Source organism: Polyodon spathula, chromosome 23 (genome assembly GCF_017654505.1).
Source record: "Polyodon spathula isolate WHYD16114869_AA chromosome 23, ASM1765450v1, whole genome shotgun sequence".
Classification (NCBI taxonomy): domain Eukaryota; kingdom Metazoa; phylum Chordata; class Actinopteri; order Acipenseriformes; family Polyodontidae; genus Polyodon; species Polyodon spathula.
The window spans coordinates 23,908,540-23,928,053 of NC_054556.1; the positions used below are offsets into that span (position 1 = coordinate 23,908,540).

Sequence of the window (19,514 nt, forward strand, 5' to 3'; positions counted from 1 at the left end):
TACAGTGTTTCCTCCCTCTCTGTGTGACTTGGCATGGCTGTCTGATCCACCCATTGTGGCTCCTAATGTGTTATTTACAATCCCAGCAGTTAGGAAACAGTCTACGAAAGTATAGGCACGTTCCTAAAATGTCACAGAGCAAATAAAAACAGCTTGGTTCAGCTTCAACCAAAATGTTATTCATTTATTTGTGGGTATCTGTACAATGTCAGTGTGGTGGCTCCATCAAAGAAAACCCCCAAAAAGACTGTGTATAAACAGCTACAGATCCCCGGACACACAGCGACACATCAAAACAAAACAATTGCCACAGAAGATCTTGTCCTTTACTAGACAAGGAAAACATTTAAGTTTAACAGAAAAAAACCACATACTTGTGAAAGCAATCAGAATATTCTTTGAGGTTTTTAAAAAAGGTCTTCAGACTGAGGACGGCTACTTTGTTCTGTAAGCAATATTTGCAGTAGCTCAGAGTGTTTTGATAATCTGACTGCCTTGTCGTAAAGTCCAAAGGTCGTGTACTATGTAAGAACACAGGACACTAGAAAGCAAAATCACCATACTGCATGCCTTGCTGGGATTTTCTTCTGAAGACAAAGAGGCCGATGTTATTGCGTACAGTAAAACATGAAACATTTGCTGGCAAGAAATAGTCATCAATTTCACTAATTAAAAATCTGCAAAATATACATGCCGCAGAAACGAGCAGAATACTCAATTCAGTTTATATACAGCGGATGTATAGTTTACATGCACACATATTTGTTGCTTTAGCGAGGCATAAGCAAAATGAAGCTACTGCAGATATTTCCTGTCTTTTAAAACATTTTTTATAGGAACCAATATATCTGTCAAAAAAAAAAACAAGTGAAGCCGACAGCTAAATCTGCAGACAAACACGAAACATCCTTCCTGCATTAGGTCATCCAATACATTTAAAAACAGGAAGAAAGGTCGGCTGGTCTTAGTTGGGTTATTATCGGCGAAACAATTTCATAAGCTCTGGGCTATGATATTTTGTTTATTTATTTTTGTCAATTTTTTAGCTTCATGGAACATTCTGGAGAGGCACTGTCTACAATAATTCCCACATTGAGTAACTTTGCCAGTGATATATTGTGATATGGTAAATACATCCATTACAGTATGTATAGTAGCAGGATTGTGTGCTTCCCTGTTAACTTGCAATTATCTGTCTATCTAGGCTGGTTGCTGCTACTTCAATGACTAGGCCTCAGGCCTGTAAACAGATGTTCTATAAACAGTATGTTATTGTTTTGAAGGTAATGCAGTGTATTGTCTGTCTTTTAAATATAAAAACAAGCTACTAAGTAGAGGTTTTAAAATATTGTTTTTATTATCCAGCTTCACAGGCCCATGGGGTAGACGCAACACATCTGGATTAAAAGCTGCTTCATCAGGGAGGATGCAGGGTCCATAGAGGGTAGGACCTGTGCAAAACATCTCAGGAGTACTCAGCCAATCACAACTTGAAAATCATTCACGGTTCAATGGGCTGTCAAAAGCTTTTTCCAGTTAAGGGGCTAACAAAGTGGATATTGGGACAGCCCTATTTCACGCTTACAACTTTTCAAAACGGTTCTGGATTTATCTTATGCCTGTGTTCCCAAACCACTGGATTACTAAATATTAAACTGAAGCGCAACAGACTGTCTCAGCTTACCCGTTTTTTTTGGTTTCACGCTTTGTAAGACTGGGAATGGCTCAAGGAATCATTTTCAGCTACTATAACTATACAAATGTGAGGATCTCTCAGCCTTCAGCTTCTTCCAGTCTCAAACTGACTCCTTGGGGGTGGGGGGACATCATTGATCTTTGGTGAAAGAGTATAAACAACTCGCTGCATCAGCCCCAAGACCTGTGTTTAATGAGCGGATGTCTATAGTTCTATGTATTCTGTTTGCCAGCTAACTTGTGTGTATTGTTCACTTCCAGAAAAAAGACTAGAGTCTGCCTGAGATTTACTTTCCTTCCTGAATTGGCAGGAGCAACGGTGCCCCCTCTCGCCCCCTTCCAGCCAACCTCATTGTGTTCCATGGTACTGCCAGAGTCCTTAACCCCTTCACTCCTGCATAACTGCATGAACTGTGCACCAAGGTAGGAGTAAAAGCACCAATGACACAGCTAAATACACATGTTGGGTTTCACCTTAAGCAACCAAACAGAGCTAAGTCGAAGTTTAAAATACCAGTGTAAACCCTTTCATTAGTGAGCAAACTACTCTTAACAATTAACAGGGAACTTGGTTTACAGTGTAGACTCGGTCCAGTTCTCTTCTAGTGCCAAACTATTTTTTTTTTTTTTCTGAAAAAGCCACTCTCAGAAGGAGCAAATGACCGTAAATGGTCTTAAGTCCACTTAAGTGGTTTCTTACAAGTTTCTCAGCTTACATTGGGGAAAAATTTGGCACTGCTGCAAAAGACAAAAAAAACCCCCCAAAACCCCACATACATTATACAAACAAGATACACAATTAAAACACATGCAGAGTTGCTTCAATAAAACTCCTTAGAAACACAAGCAACCTGTCACAGAACTGTAGTTCTGAAATTCCTTGGTCCAATGGAATTCCCAGTCCCACTGCTATTCCCACTCCCCCTGGAGGGCAGAACGATTATGCACAATTTTCCATTAGTAGAAGCATGACTTCATAAACAATACAACCTTCCAAAAAATATACACCATTTGCCATTTTAAACAGAAAAAGGGGTTGCAACTACTGTATCTGTCTGATCACAGTACATTTACTGTAAAGTTGACCTTGTTACTGTTGGCATCCTTTGTACTTCCCTGACTGTGTGGGAATGCAAGGTCGGGCAGAGTAAGGGCATCTCTCCTCAGCCTGTCAGATCACATGCCCATTAATTTTGCTTTAAAAAAGCAGCGATAGATGCATTTTACAGGTTTCCAAGCACAGTGGAATGCATCGCCCCAAAATGTACCCGCTTTGGATTTTTAGCTTTATGACTGGCTTCTGATACACCAAACTGCAGCACTCCCACACAATGTAAACTTCTTAAACAAAATCAGACCTGAAAGGAAATACAGAACTTAAACGTCACTGTTTTCAAGAGAAACCGCTACATAAGCACCAGCTTGTTACTTTTTGATCTATATACAAGTTATGAGCATAAAGTGTGGGAACAATTCGAATTTGTGTTTTAACGGAAAGATCACCATCTCTAGAGGTTGCTATCTGGTAGACAGTATCTAGTGAGAACGAGGGGTGTTGAGGGAAGGGGGTGCCAATACAGAGGAACCATGCAAATGCTAGGACACAGTAAGCATGTAAGTATTCAAGAACTAGCTTCAAGTAAATGAGTCACCAGTACGAGACCGCACAAACCACATGGGAAATGGATCCAATCCAACAACAACTGGCTCCTAACCCCTGGACACAGAGGCCCCTCCAGGAAGCCTGCTTTCTCCCAGCAGTTCATTACTAAAATCACCAGACCTTCGCTCGCATCTCCTTATCAGAAAACAAGACCGCCTTCATGGGACAAACCACTCTGCGATATACTGTTTTTGATACCCGCTAATGGATTTATCTTTTCCTGTTTCAAAGAGAGATAAAAAGCATCAACACAACAGGGTTCTAGTGAACTGGGGGTACCCAGATCAAGGAACGGTTTTCTAAAATATATTATTGCTACCATAATTCTAGCAGCATCCTGTCAAGGAGCCACGTGTGCCCCTTCTTAAACGCGGAGATCTTTCCTAACCCAGTTTGGTATGATTACTCGTGTGAAGGTGTTCTCATAATAAATGTGCATGCTAAAAAAAACAGGAGCTTTCATCCTCTCAAAATGGACCTGGCACGAGATGAAGTGAAGTGAATGTGCAGCTCTGCAAGTCAGCCAGGAATGCGTCTCTATAAACACTCACCATCCTCATTATAACTGCAGGCTCGCGGGTATAATGCTATCTCTAATATAAGGTTTCTGTGTCTTGGCTTGCAAAACACACCCAAGAACCACATTCATCAACACGCCACGGCCTGGACAGAGCGCTCATAAATAAGACAATACCAGAATGCCATTGTCTAATGCAGTTTTAACATGTTAGCGTCCCATATGATGTGTATTATGCTGTACACAGACCATTATTTAAATGTTTCTTCAGCATGAATAATGTACAACAAGGTTTCAAAAATCTTAAATGGTGCAGATTTTTTATTATTAAAAAGCTGTTATTTTCTGTGCGAGTACAAATGAAATTAATATATCTTTCTAAAACAAAACTGACAATTAATTAGATACATCTCAGTACCCTACTAGCACTGCAATTGTCCTTTCTTTCTAAATACTGCAGTCAAACAGTCTCTCTCTTTGCTGCTTTTTCTGATTTGCATTTCCAGATTCAACTGCACACCTGTCTGTTTGGAATGTCAACAAAAAACAAGCCTCCCGCCCCCCTCGCAACAGCTTTCTTCCAAACCGAGGATGTGAATGCATCACGGACCAGAAGGATAAGGCCCAGCACAAACACACCTTCCACACAAGCTTCAGCTGTACAACCAGCCCACAGCTGCACAGCATGGCTCTCACAAAACCACATGGGCACCACCATGCTACACACCTGCCCTTTGAAATGGAAGGGACTACTGTACCCACTGTAAATGCATTGCTTGTATCCAAGTGTGTTTGTACCAAAACATTGACTGAATCTTATTTTCTGGGCAAGGCAACTTCCTGCATGTTTGTTACAGTAAAAATCACAGCCTGTCTTATTCCGTACAAGTAGAAAAGTGTATTGTATTTTGATACACAAAACTGAGCTGAGGTTTTAAAAAAATGTGCTGCATTGCAGGCAAGTCTGACTGGGTTTATTCATTCTAAATTCTTCTTAATCGATTCATCCTTCCAAATCCCATTCCATTTAAATCTATTCTAGTTCAGATTCCTTCAAAGGAATTTCAATTGGAATCGATTAAAATGGAATAGGAATTGGAACCAGAATGGAGAATCCAGTATAAATGGAACTGGAATTGGAATAAAGGAATCCCAACCCTGACAGGTGCACACACAAACACTCACATAAATACACAGAAACATTTCAAATGTATTTCATTAACTTTGTTACTTACTGTACCACAATTAGTTCACATGTCATTGAGATTCAGCACGGATCTATAACACTAATTTTTACTGGATAACAGTGACACTAAATCTAAAGCTGAAACAAGCAGTTTAAATAAATGAGCAGTCAAAGTGCAAGGCAAGCCGACACGAGTAAACAAATCAGACATTTCATATGCCACTGAAGAATGGCCACAAACGCATTCTAAGCTGGCTTTGATACATGATAGCAACACAAGGGGCTCTATTCAGTACAAATTCATGACCGCAGGATTGTGAAAGCTCAAGCTGAAAAACTTCTACAATTAAAAAAAAAAAAAACAGGTATGCAGTGCTCCGTTTTATTATAAATGGAGTTGTAGTTAATAGTGAGATACTATTAGTACTGTATGCCTTCAATAAAATAGATACTCTCTCTTTAAATGTGTGCTCCTGGTCACATTTTTTTCATAGTATAAAACTAGTAAAAGTTTTGGGGTGATTACTGATTAACAAATAAAAAAAAAAACAAACAACCATGTGCACCAAAAAAACTAAGGCAACATGCAAGTGCTAAACTAGCCTGTTTCTTAACTTCTAGTTACTCTTATATTTCCATGTATGATTAAGCAAAACATGCACAACTTTACTTGTCTGACTTTTACACTTGTGTCGTCTTATTTCTGCACATCCACCAGTAATTCACTGGTATGTTCAGTTCCCACCAGAACAGAGCACTGGTGGTCTCGAAGTATTTCATGTTGTTATGAAAAGCACCTCTCGTGTGGCCTCCAAAAGCACATGCTGAATTGTATGGATACCTGCTTCACTGGATTGTCTCCACCTCTACTGTAGGCAGAGACACAAGCCTAACTGGTTTAAACAAGAAATCAAATCCTCTCTGAGCTGGTCAATACACTTCTTGCATCACTGCCAGACAGGAGACCGGATAGCCTGAGATCTATGTCACTCCCTGACAGAAACTAGCAAGACACAGCTCTGAATTATAATGTGCAACCGAGTCTACTAAGTACAGTATTATTATTATTTTTTTTTTTTTTAACCCTGATTGAAAGCACACATTTGCACTAGAACAAAAGCTGGAATGAGACTTGCCCGTTGTTAATAAGTCTGACAGAACACAGCTCCCACCTTCCACTGCTGAACTGGTTCCAGAGAGAGAATGAGAAAAGCACAGACTGGAGCAGGTTCGAGCACAGAGACACTGCGCAGCCTTGTCATTCTCCCCGTCGGTAACTCGATTCCTGTGCGAGGCAGAGGCTGGAGCCCCTGGTGGGCGAAATTAAGTCAGTTTAGTGACTCTATTAAGGCCTGGACTCTTGGGCTAAGAAATGACATCTCCTTTCAGTAGCACGCAGCTGTTCGTTGTTAAGGACAGACTCTGAGCCAGAGTCGTCAAGAAAATGCCATAGCAGCAGCTGCTTTTTGCGGTTTTCAACCCTTCAGTCAATCCGCCTGCAGGTTTAACTGTTAAACCAACTCCAGTACTAGTCAATCTCTGATACTGGTACAAAATTGTTTTGACTTGGGGAAAAAAAAAAAAAAAAAAAAAAAAAAACCAACAACACATCTGTACCTAGGAGTCCAAAATCTGCATTCAGAACTTTTCCTTATATAGTAAAACCCAGAAAAATAGTTATACATAATTCAAATACACCCTCCCACCAACCAGCACAATATCCTTCAACACCATCTTGTCTCAATACAGTTCACAATGAGCCTACTGTCATGAAATCCTTGTAGAAAAGTGTATTCTGTGCCAAATCTCTGATCGAAAACAACATTACGCAAAACCCACTGGCCCACATAATTATTTAAAAAACTGAAATCTATTATAAATATGAATCCAAATGAATAATAAATGCCCAGTAATGTAAATTATAACCCAGTATAAAACATGCTTTGCATTAAAACACACTTCTGTCTTTTGCCCCAGTGGTTCCTATGGAGATAGCTGCAGATCCATTCCCCCCATGCAAAGACCAGCTTCACATCATTAACCAGCTGTGAGATTAATGATGAAGCATTAGTCATCATAATCCACCACCCCCAGACTCAACTACTGATTCCAGCTCTCAATGAGGCACAGGGGACTCTGTTGAAAGTACACCAGTACTTTCACCATCTAATTTATAGCAACCCCCCCCCCGCAGCCTGATGTACGGTTGACAAAGTTCAGAGCCTACCTCCCATGATCCTTCCTGCTGTCCAGGCTGTCTCCTCTGCCCTTGGCGGGGGTCTCTCTGCCAGAAGAGTCCCACACCAGGGGCGCTGGGGGGGCAGCAATGCTGGGTCCGTGCAGGGGGGTGCGGCGGCCCTCGCTGCTGGTGCCGCTGCCCCTGTGCGCACTGGGGCGCCCGAGCCCCGACTCAGAACTGCGTTTCATGGCCTGCAGCTGCGCCAGCGGCACCACGTCGCAGTTCTGGGGCCTGTGCCACACGGTCTGCCTCGTAGCAGAGTTGTAGTAGTAGAAACGGTTGTTGTTTTGGTCAAACAGCTCCCACCACTGGCTGCCGTCGGACTGACGCACTGCGACGTTGGCGGGGGGCTCCCAGCCACACTCCCCTGTCAGCAGGTTGACGAACATGCGCTCACGGGAGCGAGGCTCGAGGATCTCCACCCAGTCAGAGCTGTAAAGCAACAAAACAGAGGACTTAATGAAACACCTCTTCACAGTTCAGAGGTGAAATGTGATACAGAACAACTCTTAACCTCAACCTTTAATATAAACTGCTTCAAGCAAGACTATTAACAGATGTTCATAAAACTAAAAAAAATGTGACAATCTTCAACAATGAAGGCAGTTCTAACGCTCACATTACACAGCGGGATTACAGGAAGGATTACACACTCCTCCAGAAAACATGTGAACTAAGAAATAACTTCTTGCATCACAGTCAACATGCTAGTATCCCTCTCATTTCTTTACTCCTCACAAACTAACAATAGTCATACTGTATCTGCTGGAGAGCATCAAGGCGTACTGCATTAACACAAGTACTGCAAAACAGCCAGACACAGTAACAGCACTCGAATTTGAATGAACAAAGATGACAGGGCATTATTGAATCTGAGTAAGCCCTTTGCGTTAAGAGTAAAAACAAACAAACTGACACAGTTTAATGGCTGGTCCAGATGGTAGAGTCAGGGGAAGACATACAGAATAAAGGAGTGCCTGATCCCAGCTCTCACACAAAAGCCAAACCGCAGTGGCACTTGCTATTATTCCCCACAGTTTTGTAACATCACTTTCTTTTGGAAAACATCTTTACTACAGTGAATAAGCTTAGAAAGTCGACCCCTTTGTCCGATATCCAGACAAAATAAAAACTTAACTGTCCCTAACTTCTGTAACCAGAGATTTACCTCAAAGAGTCAGCCTCTGTAATCCCACTACCAAAAGCTACATTCAGTTTAGTACAATAGAATAAAATGCAGTCGCACCAGACACTTACAGAAATAAAATCCATCCTAGCAAAATCAAAAGCCAGCAGGCACGCTTGTTGAGGCGCAGTTTGCATTCTAACCTTTGCTGCACGTCCTCTTTGCATCTTGTGAAGATCCTAAGAAGTTAGGAGAAAGCCTGCCAGCTTAAGCGAGCAGAGCATTTCTTTATTTTCTTTTTTCAGGAAAAAGGTTCCGAGTCGAATCTCCAACCTCTTTGCTCGTGTCATCCCTCAGGTGATTTGAATGCCCCTCTGGGTTTGAACAGCAGTATGCAGGAGGACTACAGTAGGAAGTCTGACAGGTTAGAGAACGTATTGTAGGGCTTGTGACTGCTTTCTGTGGCTTTTGGCTTTCAGTGCCTGGGCAAGAGGACATTACTGTATACAAAATCATACAAAAAAAAAAAACCTGCAGTGCAGTGTGCTTACAGGTCACGGAGTCCTGTGCTGCACTGCATGCTGAGTGCGAGAAAGGCAGAAGTGTCTCTCGCTGTAGGGTAGCCAATGTCGGTCAGCGTTGCTATTCGTCTCCCCCTGATCTGATAGTATTTCAGCCACTATCTGGACAGATGGCCACCCTGTCCTGGAGAGTGTGCTCTAGTCAGAGCTGCTTCAGTGCAGGGAAGAAACCCAGCGCAGCGTCCAGTGCACTCCCTTACAAAAGATTACCATGGTTTACCATGTTCATTAATATACTTTACCATGCCTTATTACATTTTACGATGGTAAACTTTTATAAGAGCTGGCACGTGATCTTGTTAGAGCAATGCCCACGTCTGTTTGCACAGTAACGCACGCACGCACACCTTTATTTCCTTGTTTGTCTTTAATTGACAGTTTAGGACAGGTGGATTCACCAACAGATGACTAAGCATTCATTACAAGATTCTGAGGATATATATACGCACAGCTGCTATAGTAGGTCTTTATAAATACTGTGCTCTGTGTAAGAAGCGTAAAAAACCGTATTCTTCCAACCAAAATATCTGAATTAAAAGATTTACTTTCCTGTCCTCAACAACCTCACAACAATTACAATAAGACTTTTTTCCAATTCTTATCCCCTCTAATTTTCCATGGTTAGGCTCACCCCCACCATCACCACCCAACAATTTACAATTGTTTTGTGTGTTTTATTCCAAAACTGCCAGTAACCCATAATTTTAGAAAAGTCTTTTTACAGCATATCAAAAATTGAGCATTATGACAAATTCCATAGCGTACTCGTGTTTATAGCGTGCATCCTGGCAACACCAAAACTGCACACTACTGAGCAACGCACTTTCAAGATGATGTTATCACGTGATACACTGAAGTAAACCTGGCTTCCCAGGTTAGTGAAAGAGAACAGAGCTTGCAGGTGCGTCAGGGATGTTAGGTCATCCAGACAAGGAGGTCTGTTGTACAAATCAGTTTGCGTGGCAGCAAAACATACGCGCACACACAGAACTGTGAAGTGGGTTAATGCGTTGCACTTGCTCTCTTCACCTTCTAGGGGAAGGTGAAATGAGTTTCGCGATCTCAACTTACAAAATCAACACACAATTTGGCCCAATAACACAGCGACGAGCCTGAAAACGTAACTGCGGAGAGGGTTTGGAATTCTAGAGAGACACGTCTGCATACCCAGAGACTGACTGCAGCAGGGCCTGCTGAGTTTGTTTTCTCTCTGTACACAGTTAACATGGCACTGCAGAACACAAGCACAGGAAGCCTAATCCAGACATTGGCTAAGTGACTCAAACATGTCAAGACATGCTTCCTGTTAGCATTTAACAATTGACATACCTTGAATATTTCAGAAAGCATGGATGCAGGGGGCTCGTACAATAGTAGCCCTCTTATGAACATCATACATTGACAAATCAAGGATATATATACAATTAGTTCTAAGGTTTTCAAAAATCAACTGGTAGGCGGAACAGAACAAGCTATCCCGAAATTTCCCAGAGGATCCAGTGAGAAGAGAGTGGAAGACGGCTGTGAACACTGGTGGTCTGGATCACACAGGGAAGTGCCTCTGATAAGCCTAATATTGTTTCCAGTGAAGCCAAGAGATTTTTTTTTTTTAATCATTTTTCCACTCTTGTCTTTTATGGATTTAGTGTACAGTAGATACAAGTAGATATCTTCAGGGATACAAGACTGACTGCAGTTTTCCATTAAATGCTGGAAAGAGACAGGCAGTACCAGCTCAGCTTCTCAACCCAGGACTGATCGGGAGAGAATTCAACCCTCAGCACCTTTGCACCAGGTGTGCTAAAGGAATCTCATAGCTATGATCTCATTGATGAGCCTAAACTTTAACCAACAAAATAAATAACTCCACACAGCTGTCATGTATCCTCAGGCGAGTATTAACTCTGTGTGTGCTGCCCCAGACAACCAGTCAGGTTAACAGCACCCCCCCCCCCCCCGTTTGTGTTTTACAACAGACTAAAAAAAAAATTAGGACCTATCATAGATAATATTACCTACTACTGACCATATACAATTAATGAATAAATCAAAAATAAAACTAGACTGGCGTATTCAAGCTGCTTTCTTAATAATCTCTGAATATGCCTAAACAAACAAATTAACCTTTAGAAGGGGCTCTTGGTGTCATGCTTTCAGACACCCGTATCATGCTGATATTACTTGGGTGCTAACTTAAAAATACAATTTTTTTTTCCCCCCGCCCTAAATCTTTGTCAAATTGTTGCCCAAAACAAAAAAAAACCTGAACGCTGTCAACATGTTAAAGTTCAGTCATGTAGGCCAAGTTTATAATCACAACACAGACAACGAGGTCAGATAGGAAAGTGAGGTCAAATGGGTTACTTCCGTTAACAATGAAACAACATTCCTTGCTCATTAAGATGCATGTATTTATAACTTTTTGGGATGTCCCCAAAATGTTTACTTGAACCTGAAAATAAAAACTGTAAAACAGAGGATTGAAACAGAGCGATTACTTCATAATAGTCCAGTACTCCAAAATCGGGCAAAGTTTCATACACACACACACACATATATATATATATATATATATATATATATATATATATATATATATATATATATATATATATATATATATATATATAATTTTACATTTGTAATCAAAAAAAGGTTGCTCAAATAACAAAAGCAAACATGGCAAATTAAAGGGGGATGTAGGTTACAGTATTTGTTCATTTTTATAGTACAGTTCAAACAAACAAAATAATAAACTGTGTTGAAATGCCCATGCCATCAACTATGGTATGCAAACAGAGCACCTTAGATCACTGATATACTGGGCAATGATAATCATTTACCACAGATTTAATGACTGGCAAAGAATTAAATTACATCATTATGTGATGTTTCCTCTTTAAACTGGAATACAGAAAAAAAATAAAAATAAATAAAAAAGTTTCGTTGCTATGGAGCTTGGCCCACAAATACAAAATAGTTCTGGCAAATTATACATGACTGCCCACCGACGACTGCGTTTTAACATGAGTGCTGTTTAAAAAGGAGAAATAAACTGCACGCCAATTCATTTCGATTCAGAACAGAAACAAATAAATCTGCGATGTTTTAGAACCAGGAGTTGAAATTCAACCTGCTAGACTAGAGATTGGATCCGATAAATATTTCACTGGCAATTTTCAGTTGAACATGAGATTATTTTCTTCCAGACAGATGTTTCTCAATTAAATGTGTTCCTTCTCCAGAGGGGATATATTGCCTGGCAAAATTAAATGGAATGTTGGTGAATCCAGCATTTTCATTGGAGGAGGGGGTTCTAATGACTGATTATGGTCTTATCAATTAAGGGACAAAGATCTGTACTAATCCAAGGCAGCTGGGGGCAGGGGCAGAGCCTCTCAGCCAGGGATGGACTCAGAAAAGCTGGGCTAGGCAGTCATCCTTCATTGTCCATACAAAAATCCTGTGACCAGCTAAGGGGGGGGGGGGCAAGGGATCTGCTTCAACAGAACTCGTTTTATTTTACAGTCTATTACAATGAGCATTACAAAAGGTAAACACCAAATGATAGACATGCACTCATCGATTACACAGACCAATATGTACAGGTGCTGCATTAAAACAAAACTGTGTATGACTATGATTGGGTCCTACTATAACCTGAAACGCCATCACCATGTTGTTACCATACTTTATGTGCCTGTACGCTATTAAAATATAATTTGAATGAGAGTTTAGGGATTTTAATACACGTGGATTGTGACAGTTATACTATACACCTCGTTCCAAAAGAAACTATTAAAAAAAACTGAAGATCTTTTAATAGGATTTTTAACATTGATAGCAGACCAATCAACACTCTTTCAGCCCCTCTTATGTCTTTGAAGGCTGAACCTGCTAGCATGTAGAGCTGCCACAATGCTGTAGATCTGGCCTCACTGAAATGCTTGCTGCCCTTGATGCTTTTCTTGGCATCTTGTCTGAGGGTTTTTTGGGTTTTTTTTTTGCACAGTTGTTAATAAAAACAGAAGATGGGGTTTTATAGAAAAATACCTTGAGCTATTTGGATTGCGTGTGGATGAGTGTATGTGTGTGTTAGGTGTATAGGAGGGGAGTCTTATTTATCACTTGCATCCTTGCTAATTTGGATTTATTTATTTTATTTATTTATTTTTACTGTAAAATCACCTCAAGTACAGGAGTGAGCAGCAAGGCTTGTCACTAGAATTCCATGAATTTGTGTTTGGCTTTCCATTAAGAGAAGCATCGGCACGTTCAAACACCTAAATGTTAAATACATACAACATCGGAATTGCAATTAAACAAACACTAAACCAAACTTTCAAAAGGGAAAGTGCTTTTAACCAGTTCTTTGCAAATCTGGCAGGCGGTAAATAATTAAATTTTAATGCATTTTAAATTGCATGTATTAATATCCCAATTGCCACGCTAGAAAGACACTGTCGCCCATTGCGCCCTGCCCCCCCCCCCCCCCCCATTTCAAATCACTATCTTACAAACACTGTAACTCTTTAGCAGAGGCGTAATTAAACAATCAAAAAACAAGGCAGGCTTGTTTCACCAAAATACAACATGCTGCTGCTGATTCTGATCAGCCACTGTTCCTGCGGGAACCAAACACAATGAGTGCAATTATGTGAGCCTAGCAATTCCTTGTCCAAGAACTCCATGCTCAAGGCCTCCATTAACCCTATGCTAACACCCCTACAAGGACATCTGTACTTGCCTTTCCTAAACACACAGCACCATTGGATACCCCGATGGCACGACTGCTTTCAAGATGAGGTCTTGTCTACTGCCCAGGTTACAGGACTCTGTGTGCTGGAGTGGATGGTGCACAGAAATGCACAGAAGAAAAATTCTGTAGTTTGAAGATGACTAAACTACAGAACCTCAGTTAGCCATCAAATGATTTTATTTCATTGGATGGAATTGCATGTTAATGTGTTTAAGAGGTCAAGAGCAGTACAACAACACATCAATAATTTGAAACTCTGTTGTTTCCCCAAGATATATAGGAGATTCCAAATCACACTTTCTTTTAGTGCAGAATGCATCCATGTGTCCAGTAACTATAACAGTGTTTGGGGTATTGCAAGTAAAACAAAAAAAAAAGGTTATGCCACCTAGACACAATTTCGACTAATGCATTCACCAGTAAACAAATGTCTATTGCACTCAGTCTTACCGTAGTGCAAACTGCATTAGCCAAAATGTCGACTTGACTTGATAGTTTCACCTCAGGTTTCTTCAATATTCTAGTGCCTTCATTCAACTGTACTGCAAAACTGAGATGCAATCTGCAATCCATCAAACTGGAATCTACAGCAGGTTCTCAGGTAAACAATGCAGTGCAAAGAAGTCAAATATCCTTAACCTGATTACAAAAAAAAAAAAAAAAAAAAAAAAAAAAACCACGATGCAAATCAGATCACAGCAGTAAGGGCTTGAGCAAATGGACGAGCCAATGCATTTGTGGAGCACAGTAAACAGAGACAATTCTTGGACATGTTTGGTCGGTACTAGCTGTCGTCTCCCTTCCTTTTCCTCTCACCTATTTATAAACTAGCTGGCAGGGTAACACAATATCCTGATCAGGGTTACACCTTCACAAGCCAGGAATGTGGGCTGGGCTGGAGAGCAGGGATGCAACAGTGAAGCACTTTTTTGCTTTTGGAAAAAACCTTCCACAGAGGAAAGCACAAATCCAAACTACTGGATAATTCAGAACAGCAGGAGAATATTTTCGAGATAAGATAAACAATTAAGGTTGACTGGGTGACCCCATTGCTGAGCTCCTGCCATTGTTCTCTCTGAGCAGGAGTGCTCTTGGCTTTACTTGAGAGCTATTTTGGTGCTGGGAGAAAAAAAAAATACAAACTGCAGCTAGGTTTGAGGTGAGCGCCCCTGGCCAAGTTCTGCAACTTTCGGCAAAGTATCCTAAAACACGCCCTATTCCAGGATCCTCTTCATAAAGCCTGGAATTTCAGGCTGTCGAAACCTGGATTAAAAATAGCACCTCCTGTTTGGTACGATAGAAATAACTTCTTATAGTGCTTTGAATGAGTTTAAAACCAGATAATTGTATTAAAAGCGCTTTTAATAAAGTCCATTACAATGACCGGAGAAGGTTAATGCAAGCACCATTGCAAACTCAGCAGCATCAAATAACTTTCTGCCCGTTGTTATAATTGTGTTATTTTATGATTTTCTATTGAATCTATGCATTCCAGAAGCAAAAGCACTGTATATCTAAACTATATTTTGTTTATAGGTATTCTTTGAGGAATGTATCGCTTGTAAAGGCTGGGTCAAATAATTAAAAGGCAGACATTGCTAATGACATGCAGTAGTGCAACCTTAGCCACATAACCATTAGAATCGTTAGTTTAAACTTACCTAATAGCTCCCACATGCTCTGGATCAAACAACACATTACTTGGTTACAGTAGGATAGTAAATATAGTGAAAACACAGCAAGCCTGACAAAACTCAGGCGAGCACAGAAATTATAATCAGAATGAAACACTACTTGTTTAAAAACATCTACTTTGAAGATGCATAGTTTCAAATGTTTGATGAGTGAAATCCTAATCAAAATTATCCTTATGAGCAACACCCTGCTGTTACAGTACCAAGTGAACCAAACCCAATCCTAACCCCAAACCTCAAAGTTCAGTGTAACCATCTAACAGTTAAGCGTTACACACACTTAAGTACTTTCACAGAAAGCAATGCATTTTAATAATTCCAATAAAGCAATGCTGCAGTATAGACACGTCATGCTTTGCATAGCAGTCGGTTCCAGGTTTTAAGGTCTTAATTAGACTGCCACTTGTCATCTGTTGCATTTCAGTGGACAATGAATCTTATAATGAAAACGTGGAATGGGGCTCTGCTATGCAATGGGAGTTTCACTTCTATCCCTGGGGTAATGCATTCCACACGCGGCTGTGCTTTGTGAATTACTGTTTTTGCAGCGCAACGAGAGAAGTTGTTGTTTAAAGCACGGTTCTGCTCATTCTTCTTGCCCCTGCATCTATTCCAGCCAGTCTGAACACAAATCATTGCCATCTACTTGTAGGGTTTTAGTGCCAGCTTGCAAAGGTCTGTGCCAGCTCAGTATTTCATGCCAGCGCTTTCCTGTCTGAAGACAAAGTCCTTTCTCCAGTGAAGGGTTACAATTTAGAAGTAAAAATAAAACGTGCCAAACATCCTTTCCAGTCGGCTGCCAACAGCAATTACAGAAGGACCAAAGAAAATAGAACCCCTGTCTCGAGTTACATTTCCAGCGTTACACACAGTTTTTAGCAGACGAGGTGTTCAAAGGTTTAAGATACAGAGATTTATCTGTCATAACACCAGCTTTCCACAACTTCAGTTGCCCCTAACTTTTCTTTCATGTACTGAAATTTTCTGACCATTAACTGACCATTTTCACTGTAGCTTGTGCCAGAGGAATTCTTAATCTTGTATTTAAGCGAAACAGGTTTTTTGTCAGCACAACATTTAAATCTTGGATATCTGGCGTGGACCTCGTCCATAACGTCAAAGCGAAACTAGAACTTGAAATAAGCCTCATAAAGTAGGCTTGCGGTCAAAAGGAACGCTTGAATTTTGGGGCTGCATCATGATGTAACTTCATTGGAACTGCAGCAAAACATTTTTCATCAATTTAAAGCTGACAAAGAATTACCACAATTTACTGTAAAGCGTACTGTAAAACTATCACAAAAAAGGGAGAGTTGTGACGACTCCATGTCTGATGCTTTATCACCCTCTAAAACATGCATGAAAAAAAGATAAGATATACAGGTGCTCATGCTGCCTGGATTATAGCACTGCCGTTTACTGACAGTGGTACGACAGACAGGCCAAGCAGTTATCACCCGGCTGACCTGTTTGCTTTGCTGGAGGAGTTAGTGTGCTCTGTTGCACATCTCTATAAAAAGAAAGTACACCTCCGATAGCACAATGCAAGCCAGAGACAGGGTGAAAGGCTATCTGATACACAAAAATCAAGATTCCACTAGCCGGGAAACATCCTTCAGAAGTGTTTTATAGCAGCACCACTAAAGAATCGGCACACAATACTTATTTGGGACCCACCGCCATGATTTCCTTGTACAGTATGGTGATCTCTCAGACAAAAGTTTTAACAGTGAAACTCAAGTGAGAGCCCACTTCCCCACCCATTTACACTGTATATAACATGGCAGACTGTTCGTCTAACACGTGTGTTTAAGACCTATAAAACATTTCGCCCTGACCAGAAAACAAGCTACTTTAATTTGGAAAGCGGTCTTTCGAAAAAATCCTGCAGCAAGCATATGCACCAGAAACTGAAGTTCCGTAACTTTCATGGGATTGAAAATACTGTGAGGAGTAATCTTTGTCAAACCTCCTGCGTGTTAGGTCATAATCACGCCCCACAGTCATTCCTGGTTTCATTAGTACACACAGACTTCTCCCTGAAACAGTTGTACTAGTGAAAGAACAGTAAAATGCCTCCCAGGGGCCCTCGAGATGAATCCAATGGCACCTTAGCTCTTTGTTTTGACCCCAACAGGCCACAGCCTGATTCACCCTTGGTAACAGCATGGGAAGATGGGACAAAGTTAGCTACGTCACAACCCAGCCCAGGACACACACAGTCTCTTTGGAAATCCACCACTCTCCTTTCACAGAGGACTAAATTAGTGCATGAGAAGAAAAAAAGCCCAGAGAAAGCACTTAGCGGATTTGAAATACCTCAAAAGAGAAGAGTCAAGCAAGGTCGCAATTTACAGCAATTAATGCTCTTCTAAAAGGCTGCAGTCTTCCCCTGGTCTCTACAGACCTCTCGTTCAATCGGATCATCATGAAATTCAAGCCATTTTCAAGGAAGCATTTGTCTGTTGATGGTGCAGCTGTGCCGCAAGGGAATTGTCTGATGATCCTTAAAAACAGCAGTGTGTTTGTTAAGTCTAGACATCTCTCAGGCTTTTTTTGGACCTTCCTCATGTTTGTGTTCTGTGATGTGCCCTTCACTGTCTTACAGTGGATGCCAACGCCGACGCTGTCACTACCATGCCTCTTACTCCAAACCTTATATTGTGCTTGTGTTTAAAATACATGTCATCTGGCTGTCCAGACAGAGAGCCCATTTCGTAAACACTAAATGTTAAACAATGCTCAGACTAACATGCGCTTTCCCCATGTTGGAATACTTAGATATTTATTTTACTATTCATTATAAATTAGCTGAAGAAACAGTAATGTCAACACGATTACAAATAAATAAAATATTGTTACCCCTTCAAGTTACCATATAAGCAAGAGAGAAACACTTCTGTACAGTAGCACTATTTTAAGATAGGCGTACAATCTTTTCATTGCCATCAGACTGCACTGTATGTTGATCTTTCAGTAACAAACAAAGCTTTTGTGAATTCTGATGATTCCATTGATTTGCGAACAATTTTTGCTGTGCTGCGCAAACTGCATGCAAATGCAACGCTGGTTTGATCACTTGGCCAAAACTTCTCGTCAACAATCGAAAAAAAAAGATACTCAAAGTTAAAATATCCATTTCTGTGTATGGAAGGGCAGGGGCTCAGAGGGAAGAAGGACTATGGGAATATAATATAGGGTAAGTCTTCCAAAACAAAGATGGCAGTGTTTTGGTTTGGTAGTCATAAAGATCAGTTTTTACTTTTCCCAGAATTCTGATCTTTAGAGGCTGCAGCTGTCGGTGTCCATTTGGACAAACTAAGAAATTGTAACAGCATGAACAAATGCAGGCGTTATTCTGCAAAGGACAAACTGCCACAAATTATTAAGTGTGACTGGTGTTAACAGATCCTTCATGGAGCTTGTACAGGAATCTGGCGAGTGTCCAGAAGGTATCAGGCTGGTGCCAGCGATCCTATCACTACAGCGCGCAGCCAGCACTCATCAGTTCTTCACAGCTAAGGTAACCTTTAAGCCACCAGGTTCCTTTAAAGCTGCTGCAGCCCCCTTTCAAATTGACCTGACCTTCGACAGATCCTCTGCAAAACCACCAACTGAAAAGGACAGGACTGCTGTCGGGCAGCCCGGTTTGATTCATGATACACTTTGAAGTGTCAGAAATGAAAAGTCCCTGTCTAGGTACTCTTGCTAAACTACTTTTTTTTTTTTTTTTAAATAAGTTTCAGTTCGACAATTTCAAATAGGGGAAAGAAAATATCAAAACAAAGCCTATTGGACAGTGCCATTTCTTAACTATCCAAAGAAAGTTTGTAAATCAATCTAAATGTTATCCTCTTCTGTGGATGACAGTTGTGTTTAAAAACAACGTTAATCTCTCATCAGCTACAAGCTCAATGAGACACTTTCATTTGTTATTTTGTTCGGTAATTATCCTCAGAGCCGTAGCTATTGTTGCATAGCAAACCTTTAATATACACTATCCAAACCAAATGATGTTGAAGTGACTTTTAGCCCTCATGTATTGTGCTGGCTT

General features: G+C 40.7%; 1 protein-coding gene and 1 long non-coding RNA gene across 3 annotated transcripts in view; one reads left to right on the top strand and one right to left on the bottom strand.

Moving 5' to 3' along the window:
- LOC121297995 (rho GTPase-activating protein 39-like) overlaps positions 1-19,514 on the bottom strand; it is a 43,435-nt gene that overhangs the window by 17,316 nt on the left and 6,605 nt on the right. The window contains exon 2 of the mRNA XM_041224667.1: positions 7,289-7,732. Within this exon, the coding sequence (XP_041080601.1) occupies positions 7,289-7,732 (444 nt within the window). The remainder of the gene's footprint in view (positions 1-7,288; positions 7,733-19,514) is intronic.
- Positions 987-5,433, top strand: LOC121297996. Of its 2 annotated transcripts, XR_005947253.1 has the most exons (4): positions 987-1,126; positions 1,366-1,444; positions 1,957-2,118; positions 4,382-5,433. It is a non-coding gene; the product is annotated as an uncharacterized LOC121297996 (long non-coding RNA). The 2 variants fall into 2 exon arrangements; XR_005947252.1 differs by having other exon boundaries at positions 1,366-2,118.